General features: G+C 37.9%; 1 protein-coding gene across 1 annotated transcript; it reads left to right on the top strand.

Annotated features, from left to right (window-relative positions):
* Positions 1-4372: 4372 nt before the first annotated feature.
* On the top strand, positions 4373-6205 carry LOC308698706 (zinc finger BED domain-containing protein 4; the record flags this gene model as incomplete). Its single annotated transcript, XM_081378967.1, has 1 exon — positions 4373-6205. The coding sequence occupies one exon, from the start codon at positions 4373-4375 to the stop codon at positions 6203-6205; it is 1833 nt and encodes a 610-aa protein (XP_081235093.1).
* Between the last annotated feature and the right edge of the window lie 16496 nt (positions 6206-22701).

The following is a 22701-nucleotide window of genomic DNA, read 5'->3' as shown; positions in this document are numbered from 1 at the left end:
TTAACTTTCAGTGACTTGAGGAGGGAGAAGAGGAGGGAGAGGGGGGATGAGTTGAAGCCAAACAAAGGGACAAGGAGATAAGTTTGGGCAGGACAGGGTTCTGTGCTCTGTCTTTGCTGTCCAGGGGGCATTTTATGGCATTACTGCAGGGTGAGTTTTGTTTTAGCAGGAAAATCAGTTCTTACATACGTTTATAGTTGTAGCTCATGTAATCTCTACATTTATTAAAACCCATTCATACTTTGACTGTCTCTGTGTTTGAAAACCCACCTTTATGAAGTCCATGAAATGCAAAAAGATCTAATTAAGCTACACGCTCGATATTATAGACTACTTTTGAGTAGTTTTAATTCATAAACTCAGAAAGTTTTATGTTCGTGGCCAGAAGATAAACTTTCTTGGAGTTTGTCCCGTTTGCATGTAAATCATTTCCAAATGATTATTGCTTGCTAATAAAGACACAATTTTATTCATAGAAATGCCCACATATCAGTGAACTTATAACATAAAAATGCTTTTAACATTTAATTATGAAACACTCTTTACAGAAAAATATCCCACGCTTGGATAAACTCACAACGTCATCATCAAGTGCTATGCTGGGCACATTGGGCAACAAGTGTCCTCCAACGTATTCGATCTGTGGCCAAGTTCTTCACATCTTCCCATGGGACACTGACATTCTTCAGATCTTCGTGAAACATCTGTCTCCGTGCCTTCCTTGGTCTTCCCTGTCTCCTGCATCCTCCTGGCGGTGTCCACTTCATCACTGTGTTTGGGTGTTGTTGTTTGGGCATGCGTAGGATGTGTCCAGCGAGGTGCACCCTTTGCTCTGTCTCAGTTTCTGAAAGTCTTCATGTGGAGTCCCACTCCTCCTCAGCAGGCCCGTCGCGACAAGGCAAGCAAACCAAGCAATTGCTTGGGGCCCCGAGCTGGCCTGGGGCCCCAAGACAACGACTGGTTAAGAATAAAATGCAACGACAAACTGTGTGACCGCCCCTTTGATAGTCAATGCAGTAAAGTGCAATGACGCTGTTATTGGGATCCCCCTCAAGGGGGCCCCCCTCTGTAGTCGCTGACAGCAGCCAGCCAACCACGTGATCTCTGCTGCCGGCAAAATACAAAACCTCCTCGGCAGTCATCATGAAGCGGAATTATGCTTCAGGAAGCCAGAAAAGAAAGAAGAGCAAGGTAAAACAAGATAGTGGTAAGTGATAAATTACACTGGATAAAATAGCTCTACTTGTCTTGTACAAATGGTGTAATTTTGCAGCAGGTAGGCTAGCAAAAATATGTTTATGTTAGTTGCCTGACGACAAATGCTGCTTGTAACGAACAGTTAGTGCAACTTTTTTTTCGAACGGACGGAATATGGTTACATACTATAATGTGTGTGTTTTTTTACGGGATAAGGAAGACGCAGATCTGTTCCAGAATCACTGTTTATCGTATTTAATGACATGACATTGCTATAGCTTTGTAATAGGTTTTGATGAAAGTGGCATAGCATGCTGTACTAACTATTCCACCGTGATAATCTATTTACCAAATGGGGGTTAGGAAAACCACACAATAAATTCCATGCATCAAACATTAGCTCGGGATATTTTTAAGCATTGGTAGTTGTGAAAGCAGCTGCATCCCTTCCCTTCTAATATCAAAATATGGAAATGCTAACATATCTTTTCGGTAACACTTTATAACCATCATTAATAGATGGTAAATTGTTAGTTATTTAATCTTTAGTTAATTGTCATTTAACTGTTAGCAAACAGTCTTTTTACTTAATAAATACTTTGTAACCAATCTATAAACATTATTTAACCAGAAAGAGGCAGAGGAACATGATTTTTTCATAGCTTATCTTAATGTGCTAGTGTCGGGATATACGGTAGTGACAGTTTATGCAAATATGACATTATTTTTATAAGTTACCAATGGATCTTGAACAGTTACTTCAAGGTTACTGCAAGTGTTCAATTGTTGAAAATGTTAAAAATTTTATGCACTTTATATGCAACAGCAGTATTTGCACTGTAAACATTTTTTATTTATATAAAGTGTGGGTGAACTATATGGCTATGCTGTGGTTCCTGTAGGCTTTGCGTGCGTGCGTGGTGGTGGGGGGGCCTCCATGTCCATTTTGCTTGGGGCCCCCAAATTCCTTATAACGGCCCTGCTCCTCAGGATCTCTTTGATATGCAGAATCAATATTGAAAATAGTGATTTATCTTTTTCCATATTGTTAAAGCATTTTTTTTCTCTTTTCAGCTTTATAAACTGTACTTGATTTCTGCCTAATGACTTTATAAAAAAGGGTCAGTGCTCATCAGGTGTTTTGCTAAAGGACATATTCATTGCATAGTTACAATAAAAGTGACCAATAATCACAAGGATATAGAATGAAAGTTCTTATGTCTAAGTGCTTATGTTTTTGCCTATTTGTTCTTTAAAGCGAAGAAACAAATGTATTTTCACATAACAAAGTTGAATCTCATCTCTTGATTTGTAAATATATAACTTAATCATAGCAATTTTTTTAACGTTAATGTATGTGTCACTATAATAGATTACCCCTGTATCTGGATATTTTTAATTAACTTTTATACTGTTGTGTAAGACTACATTTGTCTTTAAACAGTTTGACATTAAATATTGGAATAAGCTTTCAAAATTGTGTCCATTCATTGTGCTTTTGTTGCATTTATTTGAATATAATTGATATACCTTTAATATACTATACATACAATGTAAACAGGGCCAGATTAACACTTTGTTGTACCCTGGGCAACAATATTCAAGGGCCCCATCATCACGACCCCAGGATTACCATAATATGGTCATATACAGAATATATTACTGTAATATACAGTAAATATACTCAAAACTTCAAATTCTAACTGTCATCAGGTGTATTTTGATTTACAAATATTTAAATGCTCATAGAACTACAAATGCACTACTATGTCCCCTATCAAAGACATTCACTCACATATGATGTTATGAAAACAAAACACATCAGCATCTGTATAATCTGGTAAAATTGACCCACTACATTGAGAGGGAGGGAAATATCCTCCATTTTCACAAAAATTAATAAATAAGCAACCACTTTCAAACCATCGTTTATTTAACAACATTTATTCCCAATAGAAATGTATTGAATTGATAGAGCTATAACAGAAGACCACAGACAACACATCAAGAAACATTTTTGTCCTCAGCTCATCTTAAGCAGAAATCACCCTGACAGGGTGACCCTGTCTCCTCAGAATTCAACAAGGCAATCAAGTTATTAGTCCAACACAAACAATTTGAAATCTGCCAGTTATCCCTCCACAACAATTTACAGCATTTTAATAAAACTGGCACCTCAAGGAAAAAATAAATAAAAAATGCAGTATCACTATTATCTGCTTATAAACATTTTTATCCTAAGCTCATTTTAACTTGTTTTAAAATAGAACAACGACATATCACAGCACAATTAACCAGTTAATTAGTGCTATATAAACATTTAGAAATCTGTCAATTTCTCTGAAGAAGACAAGACAGAAACAAATGCTACATAATCTGGTAAAACACACAATTTTAGTCCTAAACAATGAGGAAGTGCATGTTTGAATTTGAAATTCCTTCATTTGGCAAACACATCTTACAATGGCTTTTTTCTGCAAACTGCAAAATTTCTCTCTAGAAGACAAGATAAAAATAAATACTACAAAACCTGGCAAAACACACAATTTTAATCCTAAATAATGAAGTGCATGTTTTCTTTCATTTGGCATCTTATACTGGCTTTTTTTTTTGGACTTTGACTGTGCAAACTGATGTATAATATCTTCAAAATCAAGGCCACTTACAAGTTCATGTTCAATGGCTAAGAGAGAAAGTGCAGAGAGCCGTGTCTGTGACATTGTGGTCCTCAGCTCATTTTTAACCCGTTTCAAAACAGAAAATGACCTCTCGCCCTCACAGTTAGACACAGGTAAGGTTAAAAACAGTCTTAGTGCAACATAAACATTCAGAAATGTTGTCTTAAGTCCATGTCTGTCAAGAGCTTGCAGCAGTACAGGTGAAGTCTCATGCTGCACAAAGTGCTTGAACTGAATAAGTTCATCTGACAAGGAACTAGGGATGCACCGATGCATCGGCTGAACATCGGTAACGGCCGATATTTGCCTCGTTAACTGCCATCGGGAAATAAAAATGACATTCGCCGATGTCTGATGATTATGTGTTTCATGAACGCTGTGCTCAGGAGAAACTTTTTTTCCCTCTTTTTATTTGGGCGGGGGGAGATACCGAGTCCGAGACGGGAGAGGGCGCCCGCGCGTGCACTCTCCTCAGTAACTTAGATTAAACGAAGAAGATGGCGGTCGTGTGGCAATATTTTACAGTTTCAGAGAAAGATCAGCGTTTTGCAGTTTGCAATACGTGTTCCATTGAAATTTCAAGAGGAGGGGCTGTTAGAAAGTCATTTAACACAACAAATCTCATTGGACATTTGAAAAGCAGGCACGAGGCGGTGTACGGCGATTACCTGCAAGCTGACCAAAAACGGAAAAATGAAGCCGCCAAGAAAGCGCAAACCCCCGGTAAGACTCAGACTTCAATTGACACAGCGTTTGAGAAAGCCAAACAGCTGCCTCCAGACAGCGCCAAAGCGAAACAAATAACAAACAAGGTGATGGAGTTCATCGCTTTAGATGACCAGCCTTTCTCTGTAGTGGAGGATGTGGGTTTTCGGAGTCTGATTAAGTTTATGGAGCCACGCTATACGCTGCCGAGCCGGCGTCACTTTGCCGAGGTCTGTCTCCCCGAAATCCACAACATTGTGGCCACGCACATTCATGAGCTACTGGCGTGCGACATCGCTGCAATCAGTTTCACCACAGATATATGGAGTTCAGATGTAAGCCCTGTGAGCATGCTTAGCCTCACGGCACAGTGGATTGATAAGGACTTCAATCTGATGAAGGCAGTGTTGCACTCCCAAGAGTTCGCAGGTACCCACTCAGCACCTGCTATCTCTGAGGCATTTGAGAAAATGTTCCTGACGTGGAAAATCGACAAAACCAGAGTGCATGCTGTCGTGAGAGATAATGCTAGGAATATGACGAAAGCTATGATGGACAGTGGTCTGGCTAGTTTTGGCTGCATGGCGCACACACTGCAACTGGCAATTCATGACGGTGTTTTTAGCCAGCGCAGCCTCACGGATGTTGTGGCTATTTGCCGAAAAATCGTCGGCCACTTTAAACACTCACCCCTCGCATATTCACGTCTCCAGGCTGTGCAGATCCAGTTGGGAATGAAACCAAAAAGGCTACAGCAAGATGTTTCCACTCGCTGGAATAGTACATTTTATATGATGGAGAGCTTGCTGGAACAAAAGCGCGCACTTGCTACATATGCCGCAGACTACGACCTCCCGGCCACTCTCAGTGCGCACCAGTGGCAATTAATTGAAAACTTTATAACACTCCTCTCCCCGTTTGAACAATTGACGAGAGAAGTTAGCTCATCAGAAGCGTCAGCTGCAGATGTCATCCCCTCTGTGACAGCCCTGAGACGTCTTCTGAGTAAGCAGGCTGACACAGACCACGGCGTTAAAACAACAAAGACCTCATTATTAGAGGCTGTAAATAGACGCTTCGATCAAATCCAGTACGATCCCATGTTCTGCATTGCCACCTATTTGGACCCCAGATACAAGGATCGTTACTTTGATGAGGATGTTAAACAACGCGCTCGAGAAATACTTGAGACACACCTGTTGCCTGCTGCCGGTGCAGAGGATTGGACGCGCGATGGAGAGCGCGCACATCACACAGAGCGCAAGAGGCAACGATCCGACAGAGCAGGGCCCTCCCTGCATGATGTGTTTGAGGAGATTCTGGAAGAAAATGGACCAGAGAGGACAAGTACCTCTGTATCCCAACAACTGGGTATTTTCCTGGCAGAGACCACTATTCCCAGAGGTGAGAGCGCACTCTGTTATTGGAGAAATAACCACCTGCGTTTTCCCGAACTCGCACAAATGGCACGCAAATACCTTAGTGCGCCATGCACCAGCACCGAGAGTGAGCGGTTATTCAGCTCTGTGTCTCATGTCTTGGATGAAAAGAGAAATAGGCTTTGCTGTGACAAGGCAGAGATGCTTATCTTTGTAAAGAAAAACATGCATCTTATTAAGAAGTAGGCTAGAGATACAGCAGGTGACTTATGTGTCATTAATGATCAGAAGTGGAGGTACTGTTTTTGTTTTATAAGATGCCCCATGTTCCAGCCTGTGAGTTCTGAAACACTGTAATGTTTTATTCTGTATGAGAAATACACAAGTTGAAAGATAGCCTTATTTATGTTTGTATTTATGAATAACAATTTATTTTAATAGCATAATTTATTTATTTCACTTGTTTTTGCATTTACACTTGATGTATTTTTTTTTTTTATCAGAAAAATATTTTTTATTGGGCCATGAAAATCTCATTGAGTAAGTTTTTGTTTATCAGGCTAAAACCACTCAAATAATTTTGTTGGGCAATGTACTGAAACAATCTTTTCATTGATTAGTTAGCACAAGGTTTTTGAATGTTATTTTTCAGAAAAGTAAAGAACTTGTCATAAATAAGGTTATAACTAATAATGTCAACCAGAAAGTGACATTAAAGGTTGTTTTTGTTTCATAAATTGGTCTGATTGAATTTGTGCTCATTCTAGGATAGTGTGATCAAGAGCCGAAAGACTTGTATGTTTCCGTGGCACAAAAGAAGGAATAAATAACAAAAAGAAAAAACATCGGCATCGGCATCGGCCATCGGCCAAGTTGTTATGTTAAACATCGGTATCGGTATCGGCCCAGAATTTCCCAATCGGTGCATCCCTACAAGGAACTATCCAGATCTGTTAGATAAGTGGAGCTCAGCTTAGCAGCTCTTACATGCACATCATAATCATCACAGTCCCTCTCAAATAAAACCCCAAAGAGGTCACACACGTGTGTAGGCTTCTATGCGCTTGGATAGGCATGAACAAAGTCTGTCAATGATGACGTAATATGTTTCAACTTTAAATTTCTGACTGCTGTCATTAAAATCTACTTTGCTGTCATCAGCAGACTCATCTGCAAATCTCTTTTTTTTTCTCACACGTTTAGTGTCAAACTGGTAGTTTTGTGTCACACTGACCGCGCGTGCTGATTCTTCGAGCTCTGAAAACTGTTCTCGTAGAGTGCCAACATATGAAAGCAGTGAGCGCAAAAGGCCAAGAGCAGTAGCTAAATCCATATCACTTTTTTGGAGTTGGTCACTTGTTGCCTTAAATCTATGCTGTACCTGGTCCCACAGCATAGTCATTATTACCGTCTCCAGTTTATCAAGTTTTGCGACCAATGCAGCAGCTTCGAGTTTAGTTTGTGTTTTCTCATCACAGTCTAAAGATATTTTGGCTAATATATCTCTAATTGCCCCGTAATTTTCTTTGAGAGCTTTTGTGGAGTCTGCTCTGCAATTCCATCGGGTGGTGCTGAGGGATTTAAAAGTGTATTTAATGTTATGTTCGCTGTTATTGAAAACTGTATTCCAGCGATGTGTTGATGCACTACAAAATCTATAGCCTACAGACACTGCAGCAGTTCAAAAAAAGAGTTAACCTCCTCACAGCAATTATCAACGCAGTTAACATCTACGAGGTTCAGAGAATGGGCAGCACACGGTGTATAATGAATTAGCGGGTTTTGTTTTTTCAAGTGCGCCTGGAGCCCGCTGTATTTGCCAGCCATGTTGCTAGCATTATCGTAGCTTTGGCCACGACAGTTTGACAAGTCTAACCCCAAGCGACGCACCATTTCAATCACAGATTCAGCTAGGCTGACACCTGTGTGGCTGTGGATGGGCTCAAACCCGAGGAATCTTTCCACTACTCTGCCATCTGCACTGACAAAACGAAAAACAAATGTGAGCTGATCTACATGTACTAAATCTGGTGTTGAATCAACGATTACAGAGAAATATTTTGCATGTTTGATTTCCTCTGCAATCACTTGCTTAGTTTTTTCACCCATTAATGAAATAAATTCTTCGCACACAGTTGATGACATGTAAGATGGCTTACCTCTACCCTTATTGCCATGTTTCTCAAGATGCTCCTTTAAAAAGGGGTCAAACTCCGCTATCAATTCAAGCAGTCCCAAATAGTTCCCATTGTGCGCAGAGCCCAGCAGTTCGATGTCGCCTCGAAATGGCAGTCCTCTCGCTCCCAAAAATGTAATAACAGCCACCACACGTCTGAGGACTTCTTTCCAGTACTGCTGTTCTGACTCACACTGTCGGGCAAGAGAAGCGTCCACTCTGCATGCATATTTAGATCTGTGCAATAAAGACAGCATGTTTTGTCTATGTTCTGCACTCTTTTCGTGATCACTAACCCTCTCTGGATGTTTCCAATCACAGAATCCGATGATAAATGCATGCTTTTGGGATGACAGAAGTTTGCAGGCATAACAATAAACTGATCCAGTTGATGGCGAGTAAAGAAGCCATTCCCTTGGCACAATTTGATTGTTTGGGAGCCGGCAGTGAAGCAAATCGTTGGTGAGGGAGCGTGTCCTACTTCCAAGTCCGGACTCCCTTACCGATGCAGGATACTTAGTGGCCCGGTTCTGGAAAGACCCGCCATCACCGCATCCCTCTACGATCAGACTCGCTGCCTCTGGGTTGTTGCTTGAATTTGCTGCTGGCTCTTCGCTCTCCGGGCTGTAAACGTAAGCTGGCGGTGTAGAAAAGTCCTGGCTAGCTGGGTTGTCCTCATTGTTGACGGAAGCTGACTTAACAGAACTGTCGGCAACATTAACAGGAGTGAAGAAATTACCTATAGGAATATACTTTAAATTTTCTGTGTTTCTGATGTCCTTTTCCTTTTTTAATTTCCGCTTCGCGCTCCCACTTAGCTTCTCCATGTCTGATTTTTTTCTGTTGTAGCAACGCCTGACGTCACGTAACCCGCTCGGCGTAAACTTTGACCCACCTCATGCGGACTGACCAATGAGGAGAGGGTCTTAACTTGAGGCCCTCTCTTCATTGGTCAGTCCGCATGAGACTGACTCTCAACCGCTCTCAACTCACGTTCAAAGTCATAGGCAGCGCAGCGTCTCTCTGTGCAGCGCAAAAGCCCGTGTTGACAGTTTGTTTAATATAAAGCGGGAGATTACCAGATACAGTATTTTGCTCATGCCCTTGCTGCCCTGGGCCCTTTAGAGGTCTTGGGCCCCTGGGCAATTGCCAAGTTGCCCGTATGGTTAATCCGGCCCTGACTGTAAATGTTAGAAGCACTTTAGTACATGTAATTATCTTTAACCCCCTGAGGTCGACGGTATCGCCGGCGATACCAGCTCGCTTTTTTTCAGTTCAGTTCAAAAGAAATTAATTTTGCTCTGTGGACTTTGATATTACAAGCAAGTTTCATACATCAATCGATTCTGTTAAATGTGTATTATTTTTGTGTATACTCACAATAAAAACAAAGTGTTGTGCTTTTTGCCAAATAAAGAAAAATAAACGTGATGCGAGTTCTGCCTTCTATCTGTCAGTGTAGTCCATTCTGAAACGCGTCCGAAAATGAACAATAACTCAGCGAATACTCAGTCAAACAGGCAAACAGACATACAGGCATGAAGCTTGAATTATCTTCTCTTAAATGAAGTAATTTATATAAAAAACAAATATTCTCATCTTGTGAAATCTGTATTAAAAGAGAGTGATTCCAGTCGACCTCATTACAACTAATTCAAATGTAATGTGACTCCGCCCACGGAGAGCGCGCGCTATTCAAACGCAAATGAATGAGGCAATCCGCGCAATCCTGTGAACGCCCCCATATCAGCTCGAGAAACACAAGTTTATTCAGATCATTACTTTAACACCGTCTCGTAGCGCTGTGAGGAATAACAATAATGAAAAAAGTACCTTAGAAGTGCGGGTATATCGAGGAGCGAGCTGAGGAATACTGTAAGTTTTTTTTTTCTTCTCACGTGAATCGGGTTTCTGTTTATGAATGAATGAACGGCAGAGATGCGCGCTGTTTACCACAGCTCGCAAAAAGACAGTTTAAATTTAAATTGCGTCTCTGTGTGAATGAATGATGATGTTTTAGCAAACTGTATTGCCGTACTGAGTTGAGTAAAAATCGACAGAAATATGTTGAAATAAAATGTAGGCTATTTGTATAAGCAACGTTTTAAACTGAAAATTAACATTTATATGCCCTAATATTTCATAAAAACAACGTTACAGTCAGGCGTTTCTGTTTGTGTATGAATGTTTCGGTTTAAGCAAACTGTATTGCTACACTCAGTAAATATCGACTAAAATATGTTGAAATAAAATGTATTTGTATAAGCAACGTATTAAACTGCAAATTAACATTTATATTTCTTATAATAAAAATGAAAGACCTATGTTACAGACATATGAAAGACAACATTTCGTTGATTAGTTTTGGATAGATTATACATTTTTAATGTAAAATATCTGCCACCTCAAATAAGCTTTCAAATAAGTTTGCCAATATTTGCTTATGTTAAATATAATATGTTTTGTCAAAAATAAAGTTATCAAATAATCAATCAAATCCTTAACTTTGAAATATGTATGATAAAATGTATACTTTTTACAAAGTTTTTCCAAAGAGAGATTACACTTTCTTTGTAATTGTAACCTTTTTAATAAAAAAATATATTTACAAGGTAGATGTAAACAAACTAAAAGGTAAATATAAGCCTTTTCTTTAAATAACTTTTATTGTGTTTTATTATTGACAAATTTGGGGAGAGGATAAATATTCCAAAACTGAAAATACAGTATGAGAATTAACTGCACAATTACTAGACATGTTTTCCTTGGATATTATAGGCCAAATTGCAAGCACAATATGTGGAAAAATAAAAAAGAATTGAGATGCTTCCAACTGTTGCTCTTGCATTCTTGTGGCTCAGTGACTCACCTGAATGAATGGCTTATTAAGTATGCAGGCCCCATTGTCTCCTCAGGTGTGAACCACTACATATACATGACCGTAGACGCCCACTTCGCATATGGCCTTTCCAAACAGAAAGTGCTTTGCTCAAATCAATGTATTGTGTTATGTGAATGATAAGGCAGGGTGATTTTCACTTCATTTTGAAGAAAAAACACTAGGCAATGACATATTTTAGACAAAAGTCTTATTGGCACATATTTAGAATGTGTTTTATGGCCTTATTTCAGAAACTTTAGTTTTTAGTTTTTTCAATAACCATGCATAAACATTATTCTCTCAAAAATGCAGACATGTACATTCTTGTTGCTCACATTTCATGGTAGCCCTGTTTGTGCTAAATAGTGTGTAATTTTTTTTGCCATTAATATGTTTATAAGCAACTGAAAAAAGCAAAAATGTCAGGGCATGTCAGAACATCTCAAGGACCCCAAAAACACCTTAGACCCCAGAGGGTTAACCTGTTAACCGTTGCCAGTGCGCCCGCGCACTGAAGCGTTTTTTTTTATTTATTTAATTCAAAATTACTATCAGATTTAATGTTATACCTTGACAAACTATACATAATTAAAAACATATAAGACTCAAGTTTCAGTATTTGACCACTATTGTATTCTGAGAGACTCATAGTGACAGTTATGTCTTTATTTGTGTCAGGAGTTATGAAATGAAAAAATGAGTCGATACCTTTAATATGAATTATGCACGTCAGCCGCTTTCATTCATAAAAAACTCCCATGCTGTCGTCATGACAGCGATACACAAAACAACGTCCTTCAGGGCTTTTAGCTCAAAAATGTGCAGATTTGGAGAAATATTGATAGATTCTCATAGATTTACATCATATTTCTATAGACAGGAATAATATTTATTGAATTTATACCCAAATGCGTCGATGTAATCTTTATGAGCGTTTGGTACTCTGATACTGTGTTTTCAATTCATACCAATAGCCTGAGGGCGCTACATGCACAATAATAGTCCATATATAGAACATGAAGAAGAGCCATGATCATGTGACATTCCAGGACGTCACTGATACACACAAAGCTACAGAGATCGCGCTGTAACATGCAGATAAAGATGTTTTGAAGACAATAAACATGATTGCAATGATATTTGAGTTACCTGTGTTTTTCAAGCCATGCCAGGTATTTTCATAATTATAGATTATATTTATAATGTAATGCTAATCTATATAGACTATCATTGTGCAGAATACTATACCAATAGTATATTTTCTGTCTGATTTTTTTTATCTGAAGCCAAATTAGATCACAGAAGGTCATTTAAAATACTCGACTTGCATTATAAAGTAAGTTTGGAGCACAAACATGGTTTTAATCTCATAAATTGTCATGTATTGATGGTGTGCTAAGCTAACATGCTAGCTAGCCCTAGGTGCACCTGCCACTAGCAGTTATACTTTTATGATTTTTTGAATGCTTACTGAAATGTTTCTTTATTCAAGAAATGCATTTGATACAGTTTAAAATGTGAGGTGAACTTTGAGAAAATAAATTAGGGACTGAAACCCTATGAATAGCCTGTGAATAGCCAGTCGTTAGTAACTATAATGCAGACAAAAGAAATGGATATTTAGAGCTATAACCAGGCTGGAGAGGTGTGAATGTGTGCATGGGGAGACTGAGACTGAATGGGGATCGTTTGCACCACAAAACAATAGAGACAATATACTGGATAGATGGTTAGAAGATGACAATAAACATCAGTAGCATTTTAGCGTCAAATCAAAATAAAGTCATTTTACATGGTCTTGAAAAACATTTAACTAAATACAGAGTTTTGGACTTATTATCTTCAGATTTTAAACATAAAATGTTTAGACATGTGGCTTTAGCTTTAGTGCATTTCTAGATTGCTACAGTGCCAACTTAAATTTTATTTTCATGAGGATGTTTCATAAAAATTAATTTCTAATAACTTTACAAAACTTTGAAACTATTTATAACAATTTTTGTCATTATGACAATAATTAATTCTACATTCACAATAAACTGCCATGTGTCAGCTTTCAAATGAGATCATACTTGTGCTTTTAGTACAAAGGGTTCATGAACTGTATCTGTTTCAGTTTGGGTATGTCATTTCTGGGGATTTTTCAAAAGTGGGGTTGCAGCTTAACAGGTTAATTAAAATTCTGCAAAACTACCCCTGCTGTAGGCCATTGCTTAGAAAAAAGTTTATCTTTCAAATGTATTTATGCATCAGTCTAATCAAATTAGCAAATTTGTGTCATTGATCATGTGAACTTGTTTTTGGATGGTAACCACACAAAGGAGTCTTTTGTTTTTAAATATGAGTTTTATCATTTAATTAGAAGGAATACATGTTTAACAGCCTAAATATAAAATATTTAAGGTATCTATCCCTGCAGCCGGAACCAGAAGAGATCTGTCATCATTTACCATAAATGGGCATGTAAGTGTGACGCATCTGTTTAGCTGGGTTGTTATTGGCTGTGACTTTATCGCAGAACTCGCTGTGATTGTCCAATCGTTTAACCCATATAAAACGGCGCTTCATGTTACAAAGTATGGTTTGGTGTTATTATTACGTTAGTTATACATTAAGCTAACTATAAAGTGTCTCTATGTTGTGAGAAATTACTCCTTTACCGAGATCCTAACCCTAACCATAAGCATGTCTGCACATTTCAATAAACTACAGCACAATGTTTCCTGTTCCATTGATATAATGACAGAGATATGTGGGCAATGTAGTTTAAAACGTTTAGTAATAAAACAATAAATGTTAAATAAATAATATATTTAATGGACAACTGGATATCTAAATTTGTTCATTGTGCAAACCTTTATGACATATATGAGGGACAGGCTGAAATTTGATATTTACTGTGAGCACTTTAAAAATAACCTTTATGCCAGCTTTCCATATATGTCTGAAAACTGTGGCCAACATTATTTATTAAACATAGCACGAGCAGTTGTCCAGCCGATTTTCTCTTTGATACACAAACCGGACTTTGAGTTACAGCCATTTGAAATGTGCATTTGTTTGCTCTTCTGGGGGCCGTTGCTTGACCCCTGGGGGTGGAAGGGCAGTATAATCTACACAGATCTACACACACTATTACTATTATACAAGGATAATGCACCATTCAGTAAAACAACAAAAAACAGTGCCAACATTTCCTTTTCACCCCCTCTGATTGCTGCGTATATGCCTGACATCAGTGATATATGCTTTCATTCGAAAAGCAGTTGTAGATGTACTAGAATGATCAACATGGATCATCTTCAATTAAGTGTTAAGTATTTATAGCAAGATAGCCCACTGCAGCCTCTTGCTATTCACACAGCTTCCTTTTATTTCACTGCAAACTGGCATACATGCAAGTATGTGCAACTTTAGTTGCATTGTTGTCCCAAATATCATTAACCAGATCTACATTTTTTATGTCCCAAGTAAAATAATCATGGTCATTAATTATATGTAGTTATTTATATGTTATTAATTATATGTAGTTATTTTTAAATTAATTAAACTAAAGAAATAAGAAATTAAAATTTCTCAAATAAAAATGTATATTTACTGTACCAAACACCACTTTCAATACACAGTAGTCACCATACTTTATTAAACAACACTTTATTGGAGGACAAAGCATAAAGTTGATAAAGTAGCATAAAGAAAAATTAGATTCAAGATAAATAAAAGTGTGTCTTCAAAAATACGTTAACATCATATGAATCCATTCACAGCTGCTGAAGCCACAAAAAGAGTGCCAGATAATCATATTCAGTCACCTATGATACAGAAAACAGATTTGATATTGTGTTGGAAAATAATGATTCATTATCACAGCTAAACAGGTTTCTTGCTCTTTCCTGTACGTCTCTATCGTGTTCGTGTTCTTCTTCCTCGTCTAAACAGTTTGTTCAGTTGAAGAACAGAAGATGTGATTACTGATGTGGTGTAGCTTTTTCTCAACCAGAGGAAGAAGTCTCAACATCCCATTGTCAGGCGTTCTCCAGTCCTGGTCTGAAAGTAAAACAAAAAACACAAACCATTCAAATGAAGTTGTTTAATGGACAGTCGGGTCAGCTTATGTTCTGCGTTATTTAAAGCAGTGATGGTTTACTCTGGCCCTCAGCGTCCACTGTCCTGCAGATTTAGCTCCGACCTCAACCCCTCCTGCCTATTGTCTAGAAATAAACCTGAAGACTTTGGTTAAATTTTTAGATGTGCTCGATTAGGGTTGGAGGTTAACTCTTAATCAACCTCAAAAAGTAGAATGCAAAGGGCCAGAGTTGCCTGTTCCTTATGTGGCGGGGCGGTGCAATTTTTGAAACACAAGAGCAAGTTTTTATTCCCTAATAAAGAAAGTCCGACTACGCCACCCTAGGGATTAGCCCCAGGGAAAATACTCAAACAATGAGCAAAGCACACAGGTTCGGTTCCCTCATAGAATTAGGCAAGAGACGTGAGTAATACAAAAATACAAATGTTTATTAATAGAAAAATACTTTAAAATGTTGGACACTGAAACCCACTTTAAACTAAACAATAAGAAAAACATGCAAAAACAGAAACTAAATACCGGCAGGCCTGAGGCTCCCAACGGCAGGAAGCAGCGTGGGGTTTGATTTTACGGAGCACACTTCCACACGCACACACACCCCCATGTCACTTAATCACACAATCACACACTCAACAGTGTACACTGCACACGATAGAAGACCACCACCAGGAGGAGGAAGAGCAATCCACCCGTGGGACCCCAGCGCCTGCAAAATAAAGATAAGAAACTATAACAATGTTCATAAAAATGACCTGGGCCCGGTTTCCCAAAGCATTCTTATCTCTAAGTAGTTCTTAACCTATTCCTTAACCTCTCTCTTCACCTTATGGCACGATTCCCGAAACGTTCGTTCGCTAAGTATTCACCTTATTCCGTCCCGCCCACCTTTACTTCTGTTCAGGACTTCCGTTGTAAACCACCTTCCGGTTTAGCGGACCCTCATTCAATTTCGAGGAGAACTGCAGAGAAGTCTCACTGATAAAATGTCACATAAGATAAGCTAATTTGTGCCAAATGTGCTATGTACGTGTGTACCAACAGCACAGCAATGCACTGTTTCTCGGGGTAATTTTTAAACGACTTTTAGGTGTTTATATGACCCGTCTGCCTGTCTGATCGCAGCCCGGCCGATGTGTAGTGTTTAGCCTACATTAGCCACAAACATCTAATGTTGTAATGGTCTCACTACAGGACACATACACATGCTATACCTTGTTTGAAAGCTGTGGTCCTCTAGAATTCAGTCGCTGGATTTATTTTACAGCCATTACTTGTGTTAGAGATCAAACCATAAGAAATTGCAGCTAGCAGTTAGCTAAGCTAACGTTACCCTCTTGTTCATCTAGTTGAAGCTCTACTTTCTTTCTACACCAGTTCGTGGCAATTTTTTTCTCATCTGTTGGCTATACACTGCAATTTATTTATCTGGTGATTAAGAAAACAAACTGGTGGAATAATGTTTCAAACTTTACATGTAGTAGTGTTTGTGCACATCTTCATAACTAAGTAATAGCTATTAGAAAGACACAGCTATTAAATAATTTGATTGTGCCATTGTTTCAAAAGCTTCAAGTGAAATGTACTTTAGTACGTTGCAGCAGTTGTTAATAACCATAGGCCAACGCATTTGGCTATAATATTATAGTCTATCAAGACAGATAACAGATTGGACCAGGGCTACAAAGCGCTAAGTAGCTAAACCAGGAAGTAAGATTACGCGGATGGCGCCACCCAGTGCTACTTCCGGAATAAGGTGAATATCTTCTGTAAGTCACACTTTCGTAAGGTTGGTCTGGACCACTCTTAGCTTTACCTTATCACTGTTGCAGGTCTATATGAATATAATTCTGAAGTTTTAATACACCCAGACAGTATTAAATTAGGCTAATTCAAGTGTTTTCATGCAAAGAATAAAATTGTCATTACACTGATTGTTGTTAGATTTTTAATTATATTATTATACAATATTATTAATTTAATTAAAACGCTCTTTTAAAGGCCAGTGAAAGCATAGGCTACTGTCAGTTAAGTCCTATTCGGACGCTAATATTGTTTTTCATGGGCTCGTCCGGTATTTTAAACATTTACAGGAGTAAGTCAGTGATTTTAGTGCCGTCCGAATCCATAATATCAGTGTTTTTCTCACCCAACCCGCGTAAAAATCCCTGGCCAAATTAGTATCTTCTGTTTTTTGACAAACAGGTCGTGTGGTAATTTAATTGCCGTCTGAATCCACATCTCTGAGTTTACAAGAGATTCAAAATTCACGGTTTAAATCCTTTTTGATCACTGCCGAGCACCATACGCAAGATGTAAACTTTTATTACTGAAATGCTGGAAAGTATTTACAAGAACAATATTTCATCGCAGCTCCACCTCAGTGAACAAAAATGGGAAAGAGAAGAAGGCACGTAAATTTTTGAAAAGGTTATTGTGGCAGCAATATATGTTACAATTTTAAAATATGTAGGCTAGGTTATTATAGGCTATTATAGTTTGGATTATTTTTTATAATATCCAATAATCATAATAAATTGCAATTTCAACTATTTCTGAAGTGCTTCATTTATAAAGATCACCGCTTTCTCACATAAACAGCCCCTGCACGAGAGAATAATTGATTCTCGAGCCATCGATATCAAACAATTCAGCACCATCGCCACGGACAGCGCCGGGTAACGTCGCACGTAAGAAGGTATATCTTAAGCAGCTTCCTAAGGTATGGTTCGGGGAACACACTTAGGAACATAAACAACTTTGGTAAGATATATCTTTCGAGCTTTCTTAGCACGCTAAGAGTGAGCGTTATCGGGAAACCAGGCCCAGATGGACATCAATAAAGCAAATCCTCACCACAATAAATGTCAATGACAAAAATACATTCAAGCGCAGAAAAGTCAATTAGTTGGTCACCTGAATAATACAAGACAATTTTAGCTTAGTAGAGGTTCACACACACACAAATAGAATTGTACTTATAGATGGTTGATCACATGAACCAAGCAATTAAATGGCTTGATTAAATATTTCACGCAGTTAAATGGCTTTACAATAGTAAAGATGAAATGAAAATAAAATAAAAATCAAGTTAACTAAACAAACTATACTTCCAAAAGATTAGAAGTTAACAGGAAACAAACAAAAAGAGGTTTCAAATCAAACAAAGACACAGAGGGCAGCTAGCTCCCCTACAAGTGGAAGGAACCAACTAGTCCCCCACACAATCCAGGAATATGAAACAGGTCAAATATAACGCCACAATAAGAACCAAACGAGCAGTCCCCTTCTCTTTAGTGATGATCGCGTCAGCGCGGCCGTATTAATCGCAGCACTTTAATAGTGCGAAGACAGTAGCAACAATCACGGCATAGAACGAGAGGGAGAATCCTATAACAAACAAACGGAGATGTTACCAATCATAATACTATCCCCACTCCCAGTCATAGTAACGTATAAACACTTACCATCAGGAGATCACGCTAGATAGCACGCTCAACTAAATAGACACGGATTGGTCAGTCATGCCCACCGGTTACACAATGGAATACAGGGAATCACGCCTATTTGACATCCGAAAAGAATGTTAACCCTCTGGGGTCTGAGGGGTTTTTGGGGTCCTTGAGATGTTCTGACATGCCCTGACATTTGTGCTTTTTTCAGTTGCTTATAAACATATTAATGGCAAAGGTGTAAATTCACTCTATTTAGCACAAACAGGGCTACCATAATATGTGAACAACTTGCATGTACATGTTTGTATTTTTGATAGAATAATGTTTATGCATGGTTTTTTCAAAAACAAAAAACTAAAGTTTCTGAAATAAGGCCATAAAACACATTCTAAATATATGTAAATAAGACTTTTGACTAATGGATGACGTTGCCTAGAATTTTTTCTTCAAAATTATGTGAAAATCATCCTGCCTAATCATTCACATAACACAATACATTGATTTAAATCTTGTAAAACACTTTTTGTTTGGAAAGGCCATATGCGGGTGGGCGTGATTCACACCTGCGGAGTCAATGGGGCCCGCATAATGAGGCTGCATACGTAATGAGCCTTTCATTCAGGTGTGTGACTGAGCCACAAGAATGCAAGGACAATATATAACTGGTTTGTTGTTTTTTTCCACAAATTTTGCTTGCAAATTGTACAATATCCAAGGTAAACATTTCTAGTAATTGTGCAGTTAATTGTTCTCATACTGTATTTTCAGATTTGGAATATGTTCTCTTCCCAAATGTGTCACTAATAAAGCATAATAAAATTATTTAAAGAGAAGGCTTATAATGACCTTTTAAGATTTTGTTTACATCTATCCTTAAATATATATATATATATATATATATATATATATTTTTTTTTAAGGTTATACAATTACAACAACATTTAAAATTGTAACAATATTTCCAGTGTAATCTTTCTTTGTATTCGCGATTCATATTAAAACAGTATTTTTGCCAGCTGTAGTAGCTCCACAACAGCGCGCATCTGTGCGTTCATTCATTCATAGAAACGCGATTCATATTTAAACAGTATTTTTGCCAGCTGTAGTAGCTCCACAACAGCGCGCATCTGTGCGTTCATTCATTCATAGAAACGCGATTCATATTTAAACAGTATTTTTGCCAGCTGTAGTAGCTCCACAACAGCACGCATCTGTGCGTTCGTTCGTTCATTCATTCATACACAGAAACGCGATTCATATTTAAACAGCATTTTTTGCCAGCTGTAGTAGCTCCACAACAGCACGCATCTTTGCATTCATTCATTCCGATTAGAACAAAGCAAACAGAACTGACCTAATTCCTCAGCGGGATCCGTTTGCTCCTCGAAATGATACTTCCAGAACTTCTGAGGTAAATTTTTGCAGGATTATTATCAAGATAGTATTATTCCTCACAGCATCGTAAAGTACATAAGTCTGAAAGTGAACTCGCGGTGTGTGTTATCCAGCTGATGTGGGCGTTTCACAGGTTTGTTTGGATCGCCTCACATTTGCGTTTGAATAGCGCGCGCTCTCCGTAGGCGGAGCACATTAAAACTTAATTAGCTGAGATGAGAACGACTGACATCTCTCTCTTTGCATACATATTACATAAACTGTGAATATTTGTTTTTTATAAAAATTACTTCATTTAACCTGTTAAGCTGCAACCCCACTTTTGAAAAATCCCAAGAAATGACATACCCAAACTGAAACAGATACAGTTCATGAACCCTTTGTACTAAAAGCACAAGTATGATCTCATTTGAAAGCTGACACCTGGCAGTTTATTGTAATGTAGAATTAATTATTGTCATAATGACAAAAATTGTTATAAATAGCTTCAAAGTTTTGTAAAGTTATTAGAAATTATTTTTTATGAAACATCCTCATGAAAATAAAATTGAAGTTGGCCCTGGAGCAGTCTAGAAATGCACTACAGCTAATGCCACATGTCTAAACATTTTATGTTTAAAATCTTAAGATAATAAGTCCAAAACTCTGTATTTAGTGAAATGTTTTTCAAGACCATGTCATGTGACTTTATTTTGATTTGATGCTAAAATGCTACTGATATTTAGTGTCATCTTCTTACCATCTATGCAGTATATTGTCTTTATTGTTTTGTGGTGCAAACGAGCCCCATTCAGTCTCAGGCTGAGTCCCAATTCGCCTACTTATACTACGACCTAAAAGTATGTACTTTTTTTGTGATGAAAAAGTACATACTTTTGAGTGTGTAGCAAAAAGTATGCACGTTCTGGGACATACTTCGATGACATCATGCAACGTGAACTTGAACGTGGTTGCCTAGTTACGCACACCGCGACTGTTAACAAAACATTTAACATTTCATTCATTCTTATATATCCAATATAATTTTATTTGCTATTCCCATCTTTTTTTCCACAATACATTTACAATGTGTTAACCAAATTGAGGAGTGAAGCAGGGCGTCGTCGTAGATCAACCAAACGCAGGTCGTTTGTGAGGCGGCTCTGACGTTCATGTGCAAATGTGTGTAACGAAAGCTAGCGCTACTTATTTTCTGAGTTAAAATATTTAAAGTTTATAGTGTAACTATTGTTTAACGTATTTTATACTTCATCTTATACTTATGTATAATACTTAAAAATACCCCGATGAAAATGAACCATGCTTTTACTATAGTAAAAGTGTAGTAACCATGTTTCTTTGGTTGGACTGATAAAGTTAACATATGTACAGCCACAGTATTACTACAAATAAGTCAGACAGAAACATCAAAAGAAATACATAAAAAAAGACACTTGCATGACACTACTAGAGCCTTTTTATTTATTGTTTTGTAGACTGCAATGAGGCGCTCGGTATCTTCATCGGACCCTACAAGATAAACACGGTACTTTTTTGGCACAACATAAACCCATTAATATTACGAGACAATAAAATATAACTTTAATTAGGGTTAAACATTTGAATTCTTACACTTAAAAACTGAGGGCGCATCTCCGTTGCTGCATCCGACTGCCAGGTTTACATCACCACCATCACCGCAAAGCTCCTCCCTCTCGAACGCAATGGGTTGTGGGCAATATTAGCCGTTAGAGTGTGCATTGATCTGCACTTCGAATTCTAACCGGAAATAGTAGACCATCCGGGTATCTTTGGAATACTTATTTCAACATGCTATGATTTGGGACGTACTAATTCTAGTTTCGCATACTATTTAGGACGGATAGTATGCGAATTGGGACTCAGCATCAGTCTCCCCCTGCACACATTCACCTCTCTCCAGCCTGGTTATGGCTCTAAATATGCATTTCTTTTGTCTGCATTAGTTACTAACGACTGGCTATTCACATGCTTTTCATATGGTTTCAGTCACTAATTTATTTTCTCAAAGTTCACCCTTACATTCTAAACTGTTTTAAATGCATTTCTTGAATAAAGAAACATTTCAGTAAGCATTCAAAAAATAATAAAAATATAACTTCTAGGTGGCAGGTGCACCTAGGGCTAGCTAGCATGTTAGCTTAGCACACCATCAATACACGACAATTTATGAGATTAAAACCATGTTTGTGCTTATAAACTTACTTTATAAAGCAAATCGAGTATTTTAAATAATTTTCTGTGATCTAATTTGGCTTCAGATAAAAAAATCAGACAGAAAATATACTATTGTATACTGTTCTGCACAATGATAGTCTATATAGATTAGCATTACATTATAAATATAATCTATTATTATGGAAATACCTGGCATGGATTGAAAAACACAGGTAACTCAAATATCATAGCAAACATGTTTATTGTCTTCAAAACGACTGTATCTCCATGTTACAGCCATAGTTACAGCGCGATCTGTTGTTAGCTGTGTGTGTGTTCGAGGCTTCCTGGATTGTCACATGATTATGGCACTTCTTCATGTTCTAATACTGTGCACAGGGCGGCGAGGGCGCCCTCAGGCTATTGGTATGAATTGAAAACGCATTAACAGAGTATACAAACGCTCATAATGATTACATCGACGCATTTGGGTATAAATTCAATAAATATTATTCCTGTCTTTAGAAATCTGATGTAAACCTATGAGAATATATCAATATTTCTCCAAATCTGCAC

The sequence above is a fragment of the Scardinius erythrophthalmus genome, assembly GCF_964197995.2.
Source record: "Scardinius erythrophthalmus genome assembly, chromosome: 11".
NCBI classification, from domain to species: Eukaryota; Metazoa; Chordata; class Actinopteri; order Cypriniformes; family Leuciscidae; genus Scardinius; species Scardinius erythrophthalmus.
The sequence above is the reverse complement of the archived record's forward strand: the minus strand, read 5'-3'. Positions and strand labels throughout refer to the sequence as shown.